Raw genomic sequence first — 20,863 nt, forward strand, 5'->3', positions numbered from 1 at the left:
TTTCTCTGTCTCCCAGAGTCTGCTCAAACGCATGTCGGTTGAGTCAGTGATGCCATCCGACCATCTCATCCTCTGTTTCCCCCTTCTCCTTTTGGCTTCAGTCTTTCCCAGCATCAGGGTCTTTTCCAACGAGTTGGCTGTTCTCATCAGGTGGCCAAGGTATTGGAGCTTCAGCTTCAACATCAGTCCTTCCAATGAATATTTAGCATTGATTTCCTTTAGGATTGACTGGTTTGATCTCCTTGCAGTCTTCTCCAACAACACAGCTCAAAAGCATCAATTCTAATAAGAGGGATAGGTTTTTATAATTGTGTTCCCTAAATACAGGCTGTGATTTTGACATATTAAAGAATACTTTTGTAGGGAGAACATTATCAATTTTGAGAAGAAATTCTAACTTGTAACTTTAATCTCAATTTCATGCAATTCTTTCTTTTAAGAAATTAGAGTGAGCAAACCTTACGGCAAAAACAGCCTCATTACATTCAGCCAAAAGAGACTCGTTGCATACAGCCGGAAAAGGTTGCTCTTGGTTGGTCTCTTAGAATTCTCAGTACAATGAGTACAGGAAATTAAAAAAAAAAAATTTTTTTTTTCCACATTGTACCTAACTGAAAATACCCTGCCCCTGAAATATGTCACTTAAATTTTTCTGTCTGGCTTTTATAATCGCAGCTATTTCCCAGTGCCCTTGTTGCTAGGAGAGTTTGTCAGGTGAGGTGTCTCAGTGCAGACTGTCTCACTTACCCCATGTTTTGAGTTGGTTGGAGAAGCAGCTGTGTGGAAAATGCCTCTTGATTGCATAGGAACCGTGGCAAGGATGTCAGGCTACCCTGGAATGATTTTTTTTTCATCTTCTTAATGTTTTATTGTAGGAAATTTCAAGTATACTCAAAAGTAGAGAGAAAAGTATAATGGATCCCCCTGAATCCAACACTCAGCTTCAATAATTATCAACATTCTGCCAGTTTTCCTTTTCACCTATTAACTTATGGCATGGCTAAACCATAATTCTGGTCCACCTACATGTAACTACAGCTTGTAGCATTACTTCCTTGGGAAAATGCATCCTGAATTCCTGCTCGGTACCGGAGGACCATCTTTTATGGTTTTGTTCCAGGTGTCATCTAGGAAGGAGGAGAGAGGCATGGGCATTATGAGTCTGAGGTTTCTCAAATCATGTTTTTTGTTTTTTTTTAGAAGAGTAAGATATTAACCATGAAAAAATATCATTGCTAAATACCTTTTCACATCCAAATTTTATGTGTCATGCAAAGGAAGATACAAAACCCATCGAAGACTGTTCTTACTGTACAATAATTAGCCTTTAAGAATTAGCCTTTTGCCATTCCCCCAAAGACAAGAGATTATAGGCAAGATAGCCCCAGCGTATGAGCATGCTGGCTTCTTGGTGCCCCAGCGGCTCTTGTGAACTCTGTTTCATTCTGTCTCTCCATTCAGTAGTCTCCAAAATAGGTTGCTGAAGACATAATCCAAGAAGAAAATATTGAAGTTTCTATTTGCATATGTATTTTTATTCTTTATCTGTAAGAAAGTAAATAAGCTTTGCTAATATTTAACGTGCTGCTGCTGCTGCTAATTTGCTTCAGTCGTGTCCAACTCTGTGTGACCCCATAGGCGGCAGACCACCAGGCTCCCCTGTCTCTGGGATTCTCCAGGCAAGAACACTAGAGTGGGTTGCCATTTCCTTCTCCAGTGCGTGAAAGTGAAAAGTCAAAGTGAAGTCGCTCAGTCGTGTCTGACTCTTTGCAACCCCATAGACTGCAGCCCACCAGGCTCCCCCATCCATGGGATTTTCCAGGCAAGAGTACTGGAGTGGGGTGCCATTCCCTTCTCCAGGGAAGGTGCTAGAAGGGTGATAAAAAGCTTGATTTCATCTCTGTGAGAACTGGAGTCTGGAGATAATATTATCAACAGAGAAGAGGACGAGACATAGAAATGACCAGTGCCAGCATCTTCTCTCACAGTCCCTTCCCAGGCAAGCCTCAAGAACAGACAGAAGTAGATAGGGTGTTCCTCACCCAAAGACGTTCCTTTCCTAAGTTACTGAGGGTGAATCGCTTTCCTCAACCTGGGCTTCTCTTGTTCCACCTGAAAATTCAGAAATCTAGAGCCTGACCATTTGTTGACCTTTGGTCAATATCCTTGGAAATTATCAAGAAGACTGTTTGAAATATGGATTTACATCCATTATCATTAACAGTGAGCCTCACCCTATAAAGTATATAAATTGAGCCTTGATGTGTCAGCTGAAGGTAGTACAAAGCTGTTAGAAAGTAATAACTAAGTTAGTGAAAAGGCTAATTATTATATATTTCATTTTTTGCTCTTTATTACTGTTTTTAATTTTTATAAAAGCTGTATTTTATAAAAGCTGTGTTAGAACATGTATGTATTGATAGTTTACAAGTAAATGTATATATTGTGAGTATTCTCAAAAACATTTAACTGATAGGATGTGTGAGCTAAAGCTGATTTGCTAATTTATTTGCTTGCTAATCTGTTTTATAATTTCAACACTTGTTAATATGATTTAATATTTATTGTGTATTGACATAAATCAGACCTTGATTGTTTCATTGGTTCATCTGATATTCAGTGTTATTTTTCTAATGTACATGATTGTTATCTCCTACCTGAATCACTGTCTGCCAATGCAGATACCTGAATTTGCAAGCTGCCCCCAAAGACAGGAAAAACTAGGATGACAGCCATTCTCCCAGGCTGACTGTGGCTTCAACCCTGACTGCAGTGCGTCTGGTGACACTGTCGTGAAGGTGACCTTGAAGCCGGCAGTCAGAGGATGCGGATGGTATTGATGCTGGTGCTTTCCTCCCTTAATGGACTTTTAATTTTTTTTAAGATAGTGTCTTGAAGCAGCATTTATTTTGAATGTTTTTTGGCTTGAGCCTGTCATTCATAGTGTGAGTTCTGTGTCCGTAGTAGGTCTATGTGTCTTTCGTGGGTAAAATCAGATTAGCATCTACAGTTTAGCAGACTGTTCCTGCCATATTCTCTAAGTCCATGATCTGTGATATTACGTTTTAGCTGATGACTCTGGTTCTAAACCATTAATACATCAAAAAGGGTTGGAGCCTGGCAAAGTGAAAACCCTGCTTAATTTTAGTCTGGGGGACAAAAGAAAAATAACCACATTTTTTGTGTGCTTCAGAGATGATTTCAAAGGCAGGGACCTCCGGTCCTGGCTCTGTTCTTGTGTTTAGGGTTTGCTCCTTCTCTGAAAGACCAGATGAAGGAATGATGCAGGGGCAGGCAGCCTTGCGGCCAGCACAGCTGTGTGACAGCGGGATGTCGGCCCAGGCACTCCACACACTGAAGACAGAAATCCCCATTTCTTCTTCAGGCCAAAGGGCTGGCGCATTTATCTGGTCAGCTCAACATCAAGCTGACGAAGAGAGCACTGGCCTTGACCTCCTGATTGGCACTGTAACTGAAAGTGAGCACAGTAGTAGTTCTTCCAGAGTTTATTATTTTGCAAAAGGTTAATTATAGCTTTTAATCTTCTCAAGTATTAAATGAACCCCTTTATAGATTGTGGTTTGTACTTTCAGCCACTCACGGCTTCTAAATCCAGCAAAGAATTGAAGAGAAACCCCTGACCTTTTACAGCTGGGATCACAGGACCAGTCTGTGGGCCATACAGCTGCAGACCGGCTGACTGTAGTCATTGTCCCCCGCAGCGGCCGGCCCTGTGTCTCCATGCTGACAGTTCTAGCGTCCGAAAGAAACAAGGCTTGTCTAAGACTCTCTGGTGTGGGTTGGGAGTGTCTCTGAGTTCTTTGCATGCATGCCTGCTAAGTCGCTTCAGTTGTGTCTGACTCTTTGTGACCCCACAGACAGCAGCCCACCAGGCTCCGCTGTCCACAGGATTCTCTAGGCAAGAATACTGGAGCGGGTTGCCATTTCCTTCTCCACTGAGAAGTTCTTTAGTTGAGCTGTTGAAATGGAATGAGTTACTAACTGTATCTGTTTCCCTTTATTCCCACCCCCGTGTCCCATAACAAAACAAAGTTGGAGAAAGATCTTACTTGGTAAGCAATTCAGGGTTCAGAACTTTAGAACAGTTGAGCAGCAGACACTTGGTCACTATATGGGGAACAAGATGAAGGTGCTGGAACTGCTGTGCTGCTCACAAGGTTGGATATTTGGCAGCTTCGGTCTGGAAATTCTATGTATAGCTTCATCCAGGGAGTAGGTCAGGCCCCAGGAAAAAGTTAGCTGATTGCTGGTATCAGAAGGCAGTCATGGGACTTCTGGTGGTACAGTGGTTAAGACTCCATACTTCCATTACAGCGGGTGCAGGTTCGATCCCTGGTCAGGGAACTAAGATCCCACATGCCACACGGTGAGGCCAAAAAAATAAAAATTAAAAAAAGGAAAAAATCTCGCATTTTGGGACTTCTCTGGTGGTCCAATGGTTAAGACTCTGAGCTTCCACTATAAGGGGGTGTAGGTTTAATCCCTGGTCAGGAAACTAAGATCCTGCATGCCATGCGATGCAGCCACACACACACAAAAGAAGCAGTCAGAGTTTGTACTGGGTAATTGCTCTCTGCATGGGCAGCCTGGATTCAGATTAGTAGGAGTGCATTCAGGGGCAGAACAGGGAACTCGGAGAGCCGTAGTGCCTGGCCACCTGTTGACCTGAGCCTCCCAATGGCCAGTCTGCATCCTGGATGCCTGACAATGTGGATTAAGTAGCAGCTCTTGTGATTCTCTCGGGGTTTCCTATCAAAGCTTGTGATGTTCCAGAGAGCCCTCCATGGGAGTGGGGACATCTGGGCTCCAGTCACAACACTGCTTTCTCTGATAAGTATTAGAAAGTGTTAGTTGCTCAGTCATGTCCAACTCTTTGCAACCCCATGGACTGTAGCCCTCCAGGCTCCTCTGTCCATGGAATTCTCCACGCAAGAATACTGGAGTGGGTTACCATTCCCTTCTCCAGGGGATCTTCCCGACACAGGGATCAAACCCGGGTCTCCTGCGTTGCAGGCAGAATCTTTACCATCTGAGCCACCAGGGAAGTGGCTAATTCAGTTTCCAGCCTGGAAAGCATTAACAGTTTTCACTCTTTGGTGTCTTTCTGAGTTGCTTCTTCTCTTATTCTGTGCTCTTTGATGCAATTATGGTTTGATTTTCCTCTTTGGGAACAGTGACCAAGTCTTCTACTTCAAAGTAAACCCTGCAGCCCCTGCGCTTAGTAGGATCTCAGCTCATTCCTGAGCAGCCACAACTGTGCCTACAGGCTATGACAGACACACCAACCTGTCCTGCTTACTTGTGCTTTACAGATTTTATTCAGTACTCATAGCCACCCTCTGAATTAGGCTGCATTTATGTAGTCAGTCGACAAACGTTTGTTAACAACTGTGGTTGTCTTGTGGAGTCTTCAGTTAAGTAAACCAGGCAGTTAGTGAATGAAGGATAAAGGTAACAAAGAACAGAGTTTAGGAAATCCAGGAAGCTCCCTGGGAAATGTGATATCTTTTCCGTGACCCAGGGGTTGGGCAGATGTTGGCCAGGCTGAAGGTGGGGTTGTGCCATGGAGATGGGGTAGGAGCCCAGACCTCAAAGGCAGACAGACTTGGTTTAAGTCCCAGATTTGCCGCTTCACAGACCACTTAAAAAAAAAAAACAAAAAAACCCACTGTCTAAGCAAATCACTTAACCTGCCTCACCACTTTCCTTACTTGCAAATTCTGAGGGAATTGGCAGAAGGAGATGATAATTCATGGGAAGGCCAGGATCATAATGTGAACTGAAATGCCAGCTTTTATAATAAATACTAATATTAGCTTTGTAAACATCATATGCATATGATTTGTTCCTTTTCTATATGCAGACTGTACCTCAGTAAAGTACTGTTGGGACTTGGCTGGTGATCCATTGGCTCAGACTCTAAGCTCCTAATGCAGGGGGCCTGAGTTCAATTCCTGGTCGGGGAACTAGATCCCACATGCCCAACTCTAGATCTTGAATGCCACGACTAAGACCTGGCACAGCTAAATAAATAAATATTTAAAAAATAAATATATATTTTTTAAAAAATGAAGTACCGTTAGTGGGGAGAAAGTCATTCTGGCATGAGCTTAGTGGGAGGTGGGGACAAGGGAGGCATGAAGCCGGGAAGACATACCAGACCCTTTTACAGGTGAGAAGCCGAGGGTCTGAGGCTAAGCGTCCTCCAGCCAGGCAGTCAGTGGTCAAGCCAGGATCAGAACCTAACTGTGTCACGCTCTTAGTGGTTCTGCTGATGGATGTGAGTTGGTTTCCATGCCTGTGTTTGGACCAGCAGCTTTCATGTCATCAAGTAAAATCAAGGACCCAGACTCACTGAAGCTAACAAACGATCGTTGGCAGCAGACATGCAGTTCAAATCCTGATTTGTGGGTTGTATTTATTCGGTTTTGGCAGCTGTGGACCTTAACCTCCGATATATTCTTAACACGGAGAAGAGAATGGTACTGCTGGAAGGAGGAAATAGGAAGACGAAAGAGAAGGAGAAACCACAGGGGCCTTTGTGCTTGGAGCGCAGCCTCGGGTGATTGTGAAAGGATGGGGGCTGGGAGAAGGAGGGTCAAGCCCGCCCCAGTCCTAGCTGGAAGAGGGAGTTGGCAGCCCCTCCGCTTTGGGTAAGCGCCTCCTGGACTCTCTCCCTGGGCCTCTCCCTGCCATCCTTTCTAGTGGGGCGGGCAGGGTCCTGTGGCTTTGGGGACTTGAAACTGCCCCACATTCCTCAGAATCAGGCTGTTCCAGCATTCCTGCAGCTTGGCGGGTGGCGGAGGGTGGTCTGTCCCTGTCAGAGCCATCAGCAAAGGACAACCACGTGTCCCCTCAGAGCTGTGGCCACATGGGCGGACACAGGCAGTGGCCCAGGGGAACTCTGTGGAGGGCCCAAGTGGTGGCTCAGGCAGCTGCATCGCGAGCCTGGCTTTGTGGCTAAAACCAGTCCCTGAAGCACCTGGAAACAAACGGTTGTTCTCATTAACCAAATATAAGAACTTGGCAAGGATCAAAAACTGAGCAGTTGTTTGTTAGGGTAGTGCAGAGTGATGGTTCTTCGCCTGAGCAAGCCTATGAGCATGCCTGTGTCTTATCTTTTCTACTAAAAGTCAAAGGAATAAGCTAAAAATGTTATGTAAGTTTGTTCACAAGTTGAGTATCTTTTAATGGTCTTATAGAATTTCATGAGCTTTTAAACACTTTAGCCTGTTAGCTAGATTACTTTTGTTCTTATTCCTGAGTTTTAAGTATTTGATGTTAGCTTTTTAAAGGGGTTTTGAGTTTCTAAAATAGCATGGTTCATCTGGAGATGACTTAGAGTATCTTCTCATTTAATAATAACACACAGCATAAACCTGCATGTATGGAAGTATCTGTAAGAGGAGGGTTTTGACCATTCTGGTTGAGCCCAGTGCCTAGGTGTAAAAAGCTGGAACCCCAGAATTGGGCCTGGCTGTCTAATAGAGTGGCCCCCAGCCATGTGTGGCCACTGACACTGAACTGTAGCTCTTCTGAACTGAGACGTTCTCGAAGTGTAAAACACACACTGGATTTTGAAGACTTAGTACAAAACAAAGACTGTTTAGTACAGTATTTACTACAGAGTTCTCTTAGTACAAACAAAAGCCTTTTAAAATAATTTTTAATATTTATTACATGTTGAAATGATCATTTGGGGGCTTCCATGATGATCCAGTGGCTAAGACTCCGCACTCCCAATGCCAGGAGCCCCAGTTTGATCCCTGGTCAGGGATTTCACATGATGCAAGGAAGATACCATGTGACGAAACTAAGACCAAATAAATAAATATTTTAAAAAGAAATGATAATTGGTTATGTTAGGTTGATAAAATACATTGTTAAAATTAATTTCACCTGCTTTTTTCTCTTTTGGTGTGTCTACTAGCCACTTTAAAATTACATGTTTCCATGATGCACATTTATGGCTCATGTTGTATTTCTATTAGATAGTGAGTGCTTCCCTGGATAATTCCACATTTTCTGACATAGGAAAGAAGAAATGAAAGCAATTGGAGAGAAAGTGAAAGTCGCTCAGTTGTGTCCGACCCTTTGCAACACCATGGACTGTATAGTCCATGAAATTCTCTAGGCCAGAATACTGGGGTGGGTAGCCTTTCCCTTCTCCAAGGGATCTTCCCAACCCAGGGATTGAATCCAGGTCTCCCGCATTGCAGGCAGATTCTTTAGCAGCTGAGCCCCAGGGAAGCCCAATTGGAGAGAAATAATCAAATCTTTTATTCTTAAATTTCTCTTACTTATAAATAATCTGTCTTGAATTAGGAGTTTCAAAAAGGGAAAATTCTTTACACTCTTTCTCAGAGACTGTCCTATATTATTTGAGATAGCTTCACAATATAATGCTTGTCTTTTTTACTTTCGTACTTTTGGTCTGGTAACCAGATGGTAACTATAATGCTGGGAATTTTATTAAAATTTTCAGAACCATGTTGATGCTATTGGCTTTTTTATATGTCTAGTATAATCTTACATAACTGGAAACTAATAAAAAGCCTTTTATATGGAGATGTGTGTGTTAGTCACTCAGTTGTGTCTGAGTCTTTGTAACCCTGTGGACTCCTCTGTCCATAGGATTCTCAAGGCAAGAATACTGGAGTGGATTGCCATTTCCTTCTCTGTTTATATGGAGATATTATTGCAAAAATGTTTGTCATATCAAATTATGATGATCAGGGACTTCCCTGCAGTCCAGTGGTTAAGACTCGCCTTCCAGTGCAGGGGGGTGCGGGTTTGATCCCTGGTCCGGGAGCTTAGATTCCTCATGCCTCATGGCCAAAAAAACCAAAACTTAAAACAGAAGCAATATTGTAATGAATTCAGTACTTAAGAAAAAGCAATCTCACGTGGGGACCATGTGGCCAAATGGCTCCTAAAGGACACCGATAGCAAGTTGCCATTTCAGTTTCATAGTCCTTCCTTGACCATTAGACCTTCTTAAGCACCAGCCCATCCTTCCCTCCTTCCATGGATTCTTCTTGGTTTTAGTAACATTGCAAATAAACATAACCTGGTCTTGAGCATGGCTCTGAAGCAGCCCAGAAAAATCAGATCTGCTTCAACTTTTCTATTAATCTAGTTGCCTTTAGGAATTTAAGTGTAGTAAACCTGTTATATGTAAGAAAGTATTTTCTGCAACCAAATTGGATAAAAAAGAAAACGATGGATCATATGTTAGGATATCTTTAGTGAAGAAGGTTTGTGTTTAAAAAGACAAATAAATACATTTATAGAAAACTCTACCCAACAATAGCAAAAAGCATATTTTTTATAGTGTCCATGAACCAGTCCCCAGATAGAAAATATTCTGGGCCATAAAACAAACCTTAACATGTTTAAAAGAACTGAAATTACACAAAGCACATTCTCTGATTCTAATGGAAATAAACTAGAAATCAATAACAGAAAAATATCTGAGAAATTCCCAGATATTTGGAAATTAACAACACACTTCTGATTAGCTATGGGTCCAAAGATAGTCACAAGGGAAAGTAGAAAATATTTTTAACTGAATGAAATTGAAAATATAGCAAATCAAGAATTAGAGCTGACAGTGCTTAGAGAGAAATTAATAGTATTAAATGATTATATTAGAAAGGAAGAAATATTATCTGTATCAGGACTGAAAGAGAGAGCATCACTTCAGACTCTGTAGTAATTAAAAGAATAACAGAGAAATACTACAAACAACATTATGCCCAGAAGCTGGATAACTTAATGAAATAGACAAATTTCTTTATAAAGTATCAAAGCTCACTCAAGAAGAAATAGATAACCTGCATAGTCCAACAGTAACTAAAGAAATTGAATTCATATTTAAAACCTTTCTATAAAGAAAACTTAAGACCTATATGGCTTCCATAGCAAATTTACCAAACCTTTAAGGAAGAAATGTTATTTCTATACAAACTCTTCCAGAAAATAGAAGGAACACTTCTCAACTCATTTTATGAGGCTGCTGCTGCTGCTAAGTCGCTTCAGTCGTGTCCTACTCTGTGCGACCCCATAGACGGCAGCCCACCAGGCTCCCCCATCCCTGGGATTCCCCAGGCAAGAACATGGAGTGGGTTGCCATTTCCTTCTCCAATGCATGAAAGTGAAAAGTGAAAGTGAAGTCACTCAGTCGTGTCCGACTCCTAGCGACCCCATGGACTAGATAATACCAAAAGATACTGCAAAAAAAAAAAAAACAACCTTCCCTCATGGACAAATGAACAAAGCACCAGCAAACCGAATTCAACAATGTATAAATAGCATAATAGTTGCGTTGTGCTGGTAAACTGGCTTCCCAGTTGGTGGGGGAAACCCTCTTTGTATGGATTTCCATGGTGTAAATCTCCCACCATAACCAATTGGCAAGTTACCAACATAAGGTCCCTGAACGTGGAGTTGGAAAAAGATGTGTGCAATCAGCTCTCATGAGCTGGTATAATCCAACTTCAGCACATCATGATCCATACATAATTTTCCCAAGAATGCAAGCTGCTCAACATTCAAAAATCAGTGAATGGACTTCACCATAATAATAGACTGAAGAAAAAGACAAACTGTGAACCAAAAATTGCATTTAGTTCTGTCCTAAGCAAAATAAGCCCACCCAAGCTGCTGTTCTGACAGTCCACTGCACTTCAGACCTTCCAGTGCTGCTGTTTGCCTGTCCCCTTTTTTTGCATCATTGCTTTGATCATTGCCCTTTTTTTTTCAAACACCTAGATTACACCCTCTTCCCATGGCCACTGCTTGCTCATCCAACATTTTTTAAATAGATGCAATGACTCTTTGGGAGGATGGAGAAATATTTCTAGCTCATGCAAAAGATCTGAAGTATATAAATCTATATAATTGGCTCTTAAATTTCATACACACACACCCAATGACAAAGAAGTATATGTGTCTTTTAATTTCCAATCATGTGCTCAGGATACTCTTTGTGGGGACTTTTTTTAATGGTTACTCTAGTGGGATCGTGGAATGGTGAAATGAGGACCGATTCCTCTCTACTGTTTTGGGAGTACCTTTGGGTCAAGAATCTTGTTCTTTTAAAAATCTGTGTATCAGCTCCTGACACACTGCTTGGCATGTAGATTCAGTGACTGTTTTGATGAATGGATGAAAGAATAAAACAGAATTTTGAGAATCCCTCACTTGCCAAGGATCTCAATTCAAGATTTTAGTGTGAAACTCAAAGACTCACCTTGGAAATGGCTATTCCTTGAATGACAACCCCAGCTCCAGTGTAGTGATCTTCAGCATTTTTCTGCTTATTTCAAAGACATTTATGAAATGAGAGTGGGAACATAGTAATTAAAATTCCCTAAAGAACTTCATTTAAAGAGATCTGGGGCACCCATATCATCTGAAAAAGTACTGTGGGGCTGGCAGTATTAAATGATCAATACTGACTACAGCTAAAACCAGCTTTAGCACAATTTTATAATGGTGTAATGGTGTTGTGTATTGCCTGTACAGTTCAATATGTTTGCTCTTGGGACTTCTTTGGTCGTCCAGTGGTTAAGAATCTGCCTTCCATTGCAGGGGATGTGGGTTTGATCCCTGGTCAGGGAACTAAGATCCCACATGCCTCGAGACAGCTAAACCCTTGCACCATGACTACTGAGCCCTTACTCTAGAGCCCATGCTGCGCAACACAAGAAGCCCAAGCACCACAGTGAAGACCCAGCACAGCCTCTATACACACACACACACACACACACACACACACGTGTATATATATATTTGCTCTTTGTATTCATATGTGGATTTTTAAACATACTAATGGGTAGGGGGAACCTGGAACACAACTGTAAAAGTTACTATATATCTTTGAATTTTGGTATATTGTTGATCATATCTGATTTATTTAATGCCTCTTTCTTTTTTTGGAATAGCTTATGTATAAGTGCAATTTATTTATTTATTTTTATATTTTATTTATATATTTTTGGTTGCACTGTGTCTCCGTTGCTGCATGCAGACTTTCTTTAACTGTGGCGAGTAGGGGCTTCTCTTGTTGCGGAGCACAGGCTCTAGAGCGAGAGCTTCAGTCATTGTGGTGCACGGGCTTAGTTCTGCTAGGCATGTGGAATCGTCCCAGACCACGAATCGAACCTGCATCCCCTTCATTGGCAGGCGGATTCTTATCCATTGCGCCACCAGGAAAGTTCTATTTAATACCTAACTCTTGATCATCTGCTTTACTATGTGATTTCACTGAGATATAATTGGAGAATGGTACTGTAACATGAGTTAATATGGTCTGTGAAATCTCAAAGATTGTTTTCAGGTGGGCTGAGAATTGGATGTGTCCGGTTAATTAAGAAGAACAGATTGTGTGGGATCACTCGTCCCCAGAGGAGGTCAGGGTGAGAGACTTATATTTACATCAAAACAACTTTTAAGTTTCCTGATTTGCTTTTCAGCTTCAAAAAAAGAAACCTTTAATTATTTAGGAAAATGGACATTGTCTTTTCCCGCCTGAATCCAGGTTTTTAGTTAATCAAAAACATATCAAATTACTCCTCAGAACTGATTATCCTTCAAGCTGAGCAGCTTGTCTCAACAGTCTCCTGTTAAATAAGTTAGTACTTCCATCATTGTCAAGTTTGGCTTCAGTGTCCTGAATACCGAAGTGGCCATCGTTTTCATACTGAGTCAGATGTCTGTTTATTCTCATTTTATTAATGGAAAATTTTCTCCATCAGGGATGGATGAATGAGATTTACAACTATGATCCAGAAACTTACCATGCGACTTTGACGCATTCAGTCTTTGTTCGACTTGAGGGTGGGACCCTGAGACTTTCAAAGCCCAATAAAAATATATCCAGAAGGGCAAGCTACAATGAAACAAAACCAGAGGTCACCTACATAAGCCAGAAAATCTACGACCTCTCGGACAGCAAGGTGAGCCTGTCTAATTTTGGAAGCTTAGATGAGTGAAAAGCATTTGGAATCTTGGATGCTTTACTGTTTTTTTTTCCCTTAAAAAGGTTGTGTGTGTGTTTAAAGTATTAGTCTAATTTAGAGCAGTACCTGTCAGACGTTAATATGCATATGAATTACCCGAGTGTCTTTTAAATTGCAGAATCTGATTCAGCAATTATGAGGGGGCCCTGAGAGTCTGCGTTTTTGTGACTCCCAGGTCATATCTATGCTGCTAGTCCACGGACCACACTTTGAGAAGCAAAGGCATCATACACCCTTCTGACTTTGAGAGTTAATTTTTTTGGTCAAGCAAAAAGTCACACGTTATAGTGCTGGCTAATAACTAATGGAGGCCCTATAAATTGGAAATTATGGATATATATGCAAAATAACCACATTTTGTTAAAAGTATGACATACTTCTGTTCTTGAGAAATGTTAAATTATTTGTTATTCCAGAAATCTGTAAGTTCTCTGTTCTTCTTAGAACTCTCATGCATGATCTTTGAGTTTCCCAAAAATTGCAGAAGTTTTTAAAAGTTTTTTTTTTTTAATATAAATTCATTCTTAACTTGAGGTTGATTAACTTGAGCTTCCTGTCAAGATCTAGTTTGATTAATTCTTTTTCCCCTCCTCAGCTTAAGTTTGGCCTAGGGTCATTAAATTCAGTTCATATCCAGACTTAATTGATGATAATCCTCTAAATAATTGTGCTACTGTTACCTGGAAATCATAGATATTTGTAACTGGCAGAAGTTCTTGAACATCTCCTTTCTGGACTTATTTTGAAGAACAAGTCATTTCTATAAATTCCAATTTCAAGAGTTCACTCTTATGCTCTAACTAAGACCTGGCAGTCAAATAAATAACAAATAAATATTCTAAAAAATGATAGTTTCTCTAGTCATGTTATGGACAGATGGTAACTCTTCTACGTTCATCACTGTAGTCAAAAGTGACGGTGACGTCTGCATCTGTGCTCTCCACAGTAGTAGTGCTCATCATAGCCAGTTCTTAATTTAGCATGTAAATCATTTCCCTTTCTCTGTAGGTTTATCTTGTGCCTAAAAGTCTGGCTCGAAAAAGAATCTGGAATAAAAAGTACCCCATTTGTATTGAGCTTGGTCAACAAGATGACTTTATGTCTAAGGCCCAGACGGACAAAGAAACTTGTGAAGAGAAGCCACCAGCTGAGCGGGAGCTGGGAGGCGAGGACCCTAAGAAGCCATCCCACCCTCAGGAGGGAACACGATCTGGCCATCGAGATCAGATACTCTATCTCTTTGGGAGAACTGGCCGAGAAAAAGAAGAGTGGTTTAGGAGATTTATTCTGGCATCTAAGCTGAAGTCAGAAACCAAGAAGCCACCTGGTGTCTCTGGAAGTAAAGCAGGTAATGACATGTGTGCTAAGTGCTTATGTATTTTTAAAGGGCCTGTGAGCGGATTGAGAGAGCCCCAGGTAGGAAGGAAGCCCACCCTGAACTGATGACTGCCACCGAAGATGTGTTCAGGGGTCATTTGCCTTCTAGGCTGCTCACTGCAGTACACTGAACCGAATCATTTAACCACTGATGGAAACATTTATAGTTGTTTTTTTGTTTTGTTTTTTTTTGTCTTTGCTGGTTCCTTAAGGAGTATGTTTATTTTTACATATTGAGGTTCCTCCAAGAGAAGCAGCAGCAGGAGAACCCTACTTATAATAAGAAGGCCGGTGAGAAGGCGGCTCATGCTCTCAAGCTCCCGGCCTTCAGCATGGCCTCCATGCCCAAGACCACCATCCAAGTGCCAGAATCTTTGGGCTCCTGACTCGCTGCGTTTGCCTCAATCACCAGGCCCCTGTGCTCATTTCCTGTCCCTCTGTCCCATGTACTTTGCTTGGAACATCACTGACTCTCCTACTGTCCTCCAGACAGTACCTGGAGGACACTGGCTTTGCTTTCTGAGCCGTCTTTGCTTTTTGCCTATGCAGTTCCCTCTACCTGGCATGCTCTTCCCCACCTGGGCTGGGAAAATTGCCAACTATTTCTTCAAGGGGCAGTCCAGAGGTCATTGCCTGTGGAGGTCAGTGCTGGGGGAAGCGCCTCTCAGCTCTCTTGGGCAGAGGCACTCTCCCTATGCTTCCCAGTCGTGCTTCAGTTACAGTGCTTATTACAGAAAACTGTGCCCTTGCCTGAGTTCAAGGGCAGTTATTGTGTACGTCTTAATCTTTCTCTTAATGTGGAGTTGGCCCAGAGAAAGTGCTTGATTAAAAAATGTGTTGAATGAACGAATGAATGAAAGATGGTGTATTTGCCCATCCACAGGCTTATGGCAGTTCCATTTAGCTTTCTGCTCCCTTTCCATGTGCCCCTGGGAGGTATATCAGTCCTTCATTTGACCCTAAGAGGTTACCAGGAAGAAAGAAAGGCACCTACTAGATATTTATCATAGCTCTCATTACTCTGAATCATCTCGAAGAAAAATAAAAACTCTTCTAAAAAATGATCTATCATTACAATGGAAGGTGTCTTTCAGGGTGGGAAATAGTCTTATATTTTTTGAACAGTGATTGATAGCATTTTAGCCGCTTTTCAACTGAACCCAGTGGAGTACGCTTTGTGTTCCGTTTCCCTTGCTGTTACGCTCTTCGTCTGCGTTAACAGCCATCTCTTCTTTGCCTCAGGGGTTTTGCCCTCGCACAGCAGACACAGCAGCCCCTCGGGGCACCTGACCCACAGCCGCAGCAGCAGCAAAGGCAGCGTGGACGAGCTCGTGGCCCAGCCAAAGCAGAAGGAGCTGGTGGGCGGCGTGCGGCAAAAGATGCTTCTGGACTACAGCGTGTACATGGCCAGGTGTGTCCCCCAGGAAAACCGGAGCCCCCAGAGGAGCCCTGCGCAGAGCGCGGAGAGCAGCCCCACTGCAGGGAAAAAGGTAAAGCTGGCCTGGCTGTTCTACCTGTAAACTCGGGTCTTCGTACTTTAGCCCTTCGAGCACCTCTTCTGTATCAGGCCCTGTTCCAGGCACTGGGGACACAGTGATGAACCAGACAGATGAGGGCCATGCTCTTAGGGAACTTGAACTCTAGTCTGGGAGACAGTGAGCAACAAACATCAGGTGCCGATAAGGATTACAATAAAGCCAAACAAGGGAGAATGGAAAGTAGCCAGAATGGCTACTTTAGATTGATGATCACAATGCTCTCAAGAGGAGGGCCTCTTTGAGGATGCGACACTTGGGCAGAGCCTTGGCCAGAGTGAGGAAGCAAGCCCTATGATCTGTGTGGGGGGAGCGTTCCAGGTGTGGGAACCAGAAGGTTCAGAGGCCCCAAAGCAGGGATGTGGCTGCCATGTTCAGGGAACCGCGGTGAGGTTGGCGTGGGTGACAGTGAGCGAGGGACAGAAGCAGGGCCTCCTCAGGTCAGCTCCTCATCAGTCAGATCATGGGAGGCCCTGGGAGGGTTTTGAGCTGGGCATAATGTTGATCTGATTTGAGTTTGAAAAAGATATGTGACTCTCATGGGGAAGGGGCGGAGGAGGAAGAGGGTGGATGGGAGGTGATGGTGGCAGCCGAGAGTGGGGCTGAGATTGAGGGGTCACAGCAGGGGTGAGACACAGCTGCCTTTGGGAGACTCTTGGAGGGAGCGGGCTAGGTTCGAGGGTGAATTCCATGCAGGATGGAGAGAACCAGAGCAGTCAGAGGTTACCCCTAGCGTTTGATCTGAGCAGCTGGGTGATCAGTAGGGAAATTCACAAAACCATTAGCAACAGAGGTCTAATTCTTCAATAACCATTGTATTCTCAACTTCTCAGGCTCCTCAGCTGTGTCCAGGGATTTTGAAGGTTTACCATCAGCATTATTTGCACAGTATTAGTATAACAAGCTGGACATTGACTCGAGAGCATTTGTGATTAATATAAGCTGCCATCTGCCAGATTCTGCTAGATCCTTTAATAGAATTACTCTGATCCCTTGAACAGTCTTGCAAACCAGCTAGTACTCTCCATTTTGTAGGTGGAGAGACCCAACCTCACAGAAGTTAAGTAGGTTAATTTCACAGTTGCTAAGTGATGGAGCACTCAAAACCTGATCTGAGATTCCGAGGCCCTTTGGCTGCCAGGACTGCCGTCTTGGTGGGTCCTCTCAGACTGTGCTCGACCGCAGGCCTCCAGCCACTCAGGTTCTGAGGCACAGCCTCCGCCTGTGGAGCAGGACAAAGCCATGTTCAGCTGCTAAAGTGTTTGACCTCTGATCAGATGACTGTGTTTCTGTTCACCGGAAGCATCTGGGCCTTCCTCTTTGTGCCCTCAGCCTTTATTTCTTCTGTTGACCCTCTTCACTGTGGAAGAGACCCTAGAACCTTCCCCCAGCCTACTCTGTCAGGGCCAAAAAAGACCATATACCTTTGCTGGCCTCTGACCCACTGCCTGCACCTCTGACTTAATTTACCAGCTAGAGTGGGAAGTAGGCTTCCTGCTAAGCTAGGGTGGGATCATATATAACTGTTCTAGAAACGTCCTGTTTACCACTGACTCCCACTGCCCCACCCCGGTTCCCTTTCTCCCTGGGCAGTCAGCTGTCTTCACCCTCATCAGACTCAGGAGGATCAGGAGGAGAACTGTGTGATGTAAGAAAAGGATCTACTAGGTAAATGCTTGCTTTTTAAAAAAGAGTTCTGTAAATTAACAGAGTTTTAGAGCATCGTTTCCTCAGTGTGTGTTCACATGTGCCCGTCTCATGTCATCTCTGGCGTTCGTGGGAGGCCCTGCTGGCACAGCCCGGCCCCCAGCCTAGTGCGACTGTTGCTAACCTTTCTTCCAGGCACTTTAGTGCTACCCCTTTAGGCACCAGGATCTTTTTTCATCTTCTGCGCCTGATAAAAATCTCTAAAAACCACATGGCACTTCCTGGCCCCCTTAGGCAGAGCAGGCAGGGATGATTTCATCTTGCCTTGCTGATTTAAAGACTCAGTACAACACATGGAAATCCAGGCCTGTGATCTGGCGAGGCCACCGAGTTCAGGCCTTTCACCCCGTCTGAGCCATCCCAGACCACAGGCTCTGCAGCATTTTCTGTCAGTTGTCCGTTGGCTGGTGTTGACGTGTGTCCTTCTAATTGCCCTTCCTTGAGTGCTTATCCTCGTCTCCCACCCTTCCCCTTAATTTACTAATTCTAATCTGCCCGAGCTAGGAAACCACAGAGAACCAGAACTGTGTGAACAGAGACAGCTGTCTTTGGAAGAGGGGCTTTTGAAGAAAGTGCAGGAGCACTGGTGCTGGGCTTCCACCTCTACTTGGCCGGCCTGAAGCACATGTGGCTACATCCTGGCTCTCGGGTGGTCTGAGAGTAGAGATGGTTGTGAATAAGGTATAGGTGTGTGTGTTAGTTATCTATTGCCGTGTAACAAACAGCCCCAAATGGGGTAGCTTAAAACAATAGCAATATTTATTTTGCTCACAAATTTATAATTTCACCAGGCCTAGCAGTAAAGCTTGCTTTCTGCTCCACGTAGTGTCAGGTGGGGAGGCTGGACCTGGGGCTGGAGGACCTGCTTCCAAGATGGCGCCCACACGGCTTGCGTGTGGATGCTGGGTGGTGGCTGGGAGTTCAGGCTGAGGGCCTTGGTTCTTCTCTTTGTGGCCTGGGCCTCCTTCATTGTGATGGCTGGGTTCTAAGCACAAGTGTCCCTAGAGAAAAAGACAGGTGGACACTGTACTGCCTGTTATGACAGTAAAAGTATGACTCATCTCGGAAGTAAAATAATGTCACTTCCTTCCTGCGCTATTAGTCAAAGTAGTTAAAGAGCCCAGAGGGGCATTGATTCTACCTTTTGCTGAGGGAGCAGCAAATTCTTAGGAGAGCATTGCACCATTTTGGGGACATAAGATCTGCTACAGTATTTATTCCTGTACTCCTTTTGTTACTTTTCAGGCTTTTCTGTTCAGTGGAGATAGTTCTTTACTAGTTTTATTTCTCTTTAATTTTGCCATTTGAGCAAATCAGGACCTTCCCCCAACCCCATCTTTGATTTTCCTTTCTGTTCTTTGCCTGTGAAGTGTTAACATGGTTCCCCAAACCAAAGCTGTACAAAGCCATACTCAGAAAAGTGCCATCTCCCCTACCCTATTCATCCATGCCATCCTCCCCACCCCCACCCTCACCCCAATAGTGAACCAGTCTCCTTAGTCTCTGGCTTATCCTCTCTGGATTCATTTCCCCTCCTTTCTTACACAGAGGGTATCCACACTAAGGATACTCGTCGCATGCTTTTCTCACTTACCAGTACACTCTGGAAATAACTCCACATCAGTTCTTAGGTATCTTCCTTTCCTCTTGATTTTTTCTTAAAACAGCCATGAAGACTGACTTCATTGTGTTAATGTTCTGTAGTATATTGAGTCTCTTATAGGCATATAGATGGTTTATGATATTTTGCAGTTACAAACAACACTGCAGTGAACAACTTTGTGGCTGTGTATTTTTGTCTTATTGGGGATATAGCTTCACGGCAAGATCTTAGCAGAATGTCAAAATGGAAACTCACATGTAGTTTTGTTACATATTGCCAAATTCCCCTCCATAAGGGTTGCCCCAGTGTTCATTCCCCCTGGTTATAAGAATGCCTGTTTTCTCACAGTTTCATCAAGGGTGGACCTTTCGGATGTGGTCGTTGGTGCACATCCTTCCTGCCTGAGATGGCCAGGGTATTTCTTTGGTTCATGTTGCCTCTGCTGTCACGAGTCCAGGAAGGATTGAAGGGCCTCAGAGACTCAAGGGGACCTTGGACATCTCTTCAGGTTACACTGTCACTTTGTCAGTGTGGGCCACCACCCCCACGCTTACCCCAGGTCGCATGTCCTTCCCCTTCTGTTCAGGGAGCTTGGGACACAGCTCCAACCTTTGCCCCGCCCTGCCGCTTCCTCTGACAGGCCGTGTTCAAAGCCTTCCTCACCCGGAGGGGTCCAGGTCTAATGGCAGTGTCCACACACTTGGCCTCCTTTCTCACATGTTGCCCAGGGCTGAGCTGGGTCAGGAGGTGAGTGAGGCTGCAGGTGCTCAGGAGCCAAACCCATGTTAACACCACCCAGTGATAATTAGTAAATACAGACTGCTGCTGCTGCTGCTGCTGCTAAGTCGCTTCAGCCGTGTCCGACTCTGTGCGACCCCATAGACAGCAGCCCACCAGGCTCCCCCTAGACTTGGATTAAACAGTACTAAGCACTTTTGTTCGTTATTCTCACTCAATAATTAAAAGCAAGTTTGGGGGTTTCTGAAGGCACTTTGGAGCTCAAAACTTGAATTATAAAATACCACTGTTTTTGGAGGAAGGGCCTGATTCTCCAGATGGTTAGCAGTTAGCTGTCAGTCACTGAGCCCTGACTTGCCCTCGTGATTCTGTGTTATCTCATGAGCACAGGCTGTACCAGCCTCTGAAGTCTCCAAAGCCCTGTGATCTTGGCGCCATTTTCTCTCTTCTCAGGCAACTTACCCTCTAGAACAGGGAGACCACGAGGCTGGCTGAGGAGACCCAGAGCTTGACCATCTTGTTGAGGTGGTCGCCTTGGTTTGAGAAGATCTAAATTAAGAAAATGAGGAAGCTCTTAAGAAATGTCTAAAGGTGGGGTAGTATTACCTGGAGTGGGCACCTCAGGAAGGGAGACCCCACTGGCAGCCTGTGGATTTGCTGAGAGGTGCGAGGCCAGGGATGCCGATGGCTCTGTGGGCCCCAGAGCGGCCTGCCTGGGGAGGGGACGTCGGTGAGGCCGTGCTCTGGGAGTCCTCTAAGCGTGAGGCTCTGGTGTTCAGAGCGCATCACACACTGCCACACTGCTTTTCTCTGGAAGGTGTTGTAGTCTGCCCCAGGACTGGAGAGTCCTGTCTTCG

The 20,863-nt window shown here is 43.9% G+C and overlaps 1 protein-coding gene across 4 annotated transcripts in view; it reads left to right on the forward strand.

Moving 5' to 3' along the window:
* Positions 1–20,863, forward strand: part of TEX2 (testis expressed 2) — a 110,744-nt gene that overhangs the window by 57,703 nt on the left and 32,178 nt on the right. For all 4 annotated transcript variants that reach the window (XM_025279825.3, XM_025279828.3, XM_025279826.3 and 1 more), the window contains 3 exons: positions 12,783–12,983; positions 14,055–14,394; positions 15,666–15,913. In XM_025279825.3, coding sequence (XP_025135610.1) covers positions 12,783–12,983; positions 14,055–14,394; positions 15,666–15,913 — 789 coding nt within the window. The remainder of the gene's footprint in view (positions 1–12,782; positions 12,984–14,054; positions 14,395–15,665; positions 15,914–20,863) is intronic.

This window comes from Bubalus bubalis, chromosome 3 (assembly GCF_019923935.1).
Source record: "Bubalus bubalis isolate 160015118507 breed Murrah chromosome 3, NDDB_SH_1, whole genome shotgun sequence".
NCBI lineage: Eukaryota > Metazoa > Chordata > Mammalia > Artiodactyla > Bovidae > Bubalus > Bubalus bubalis.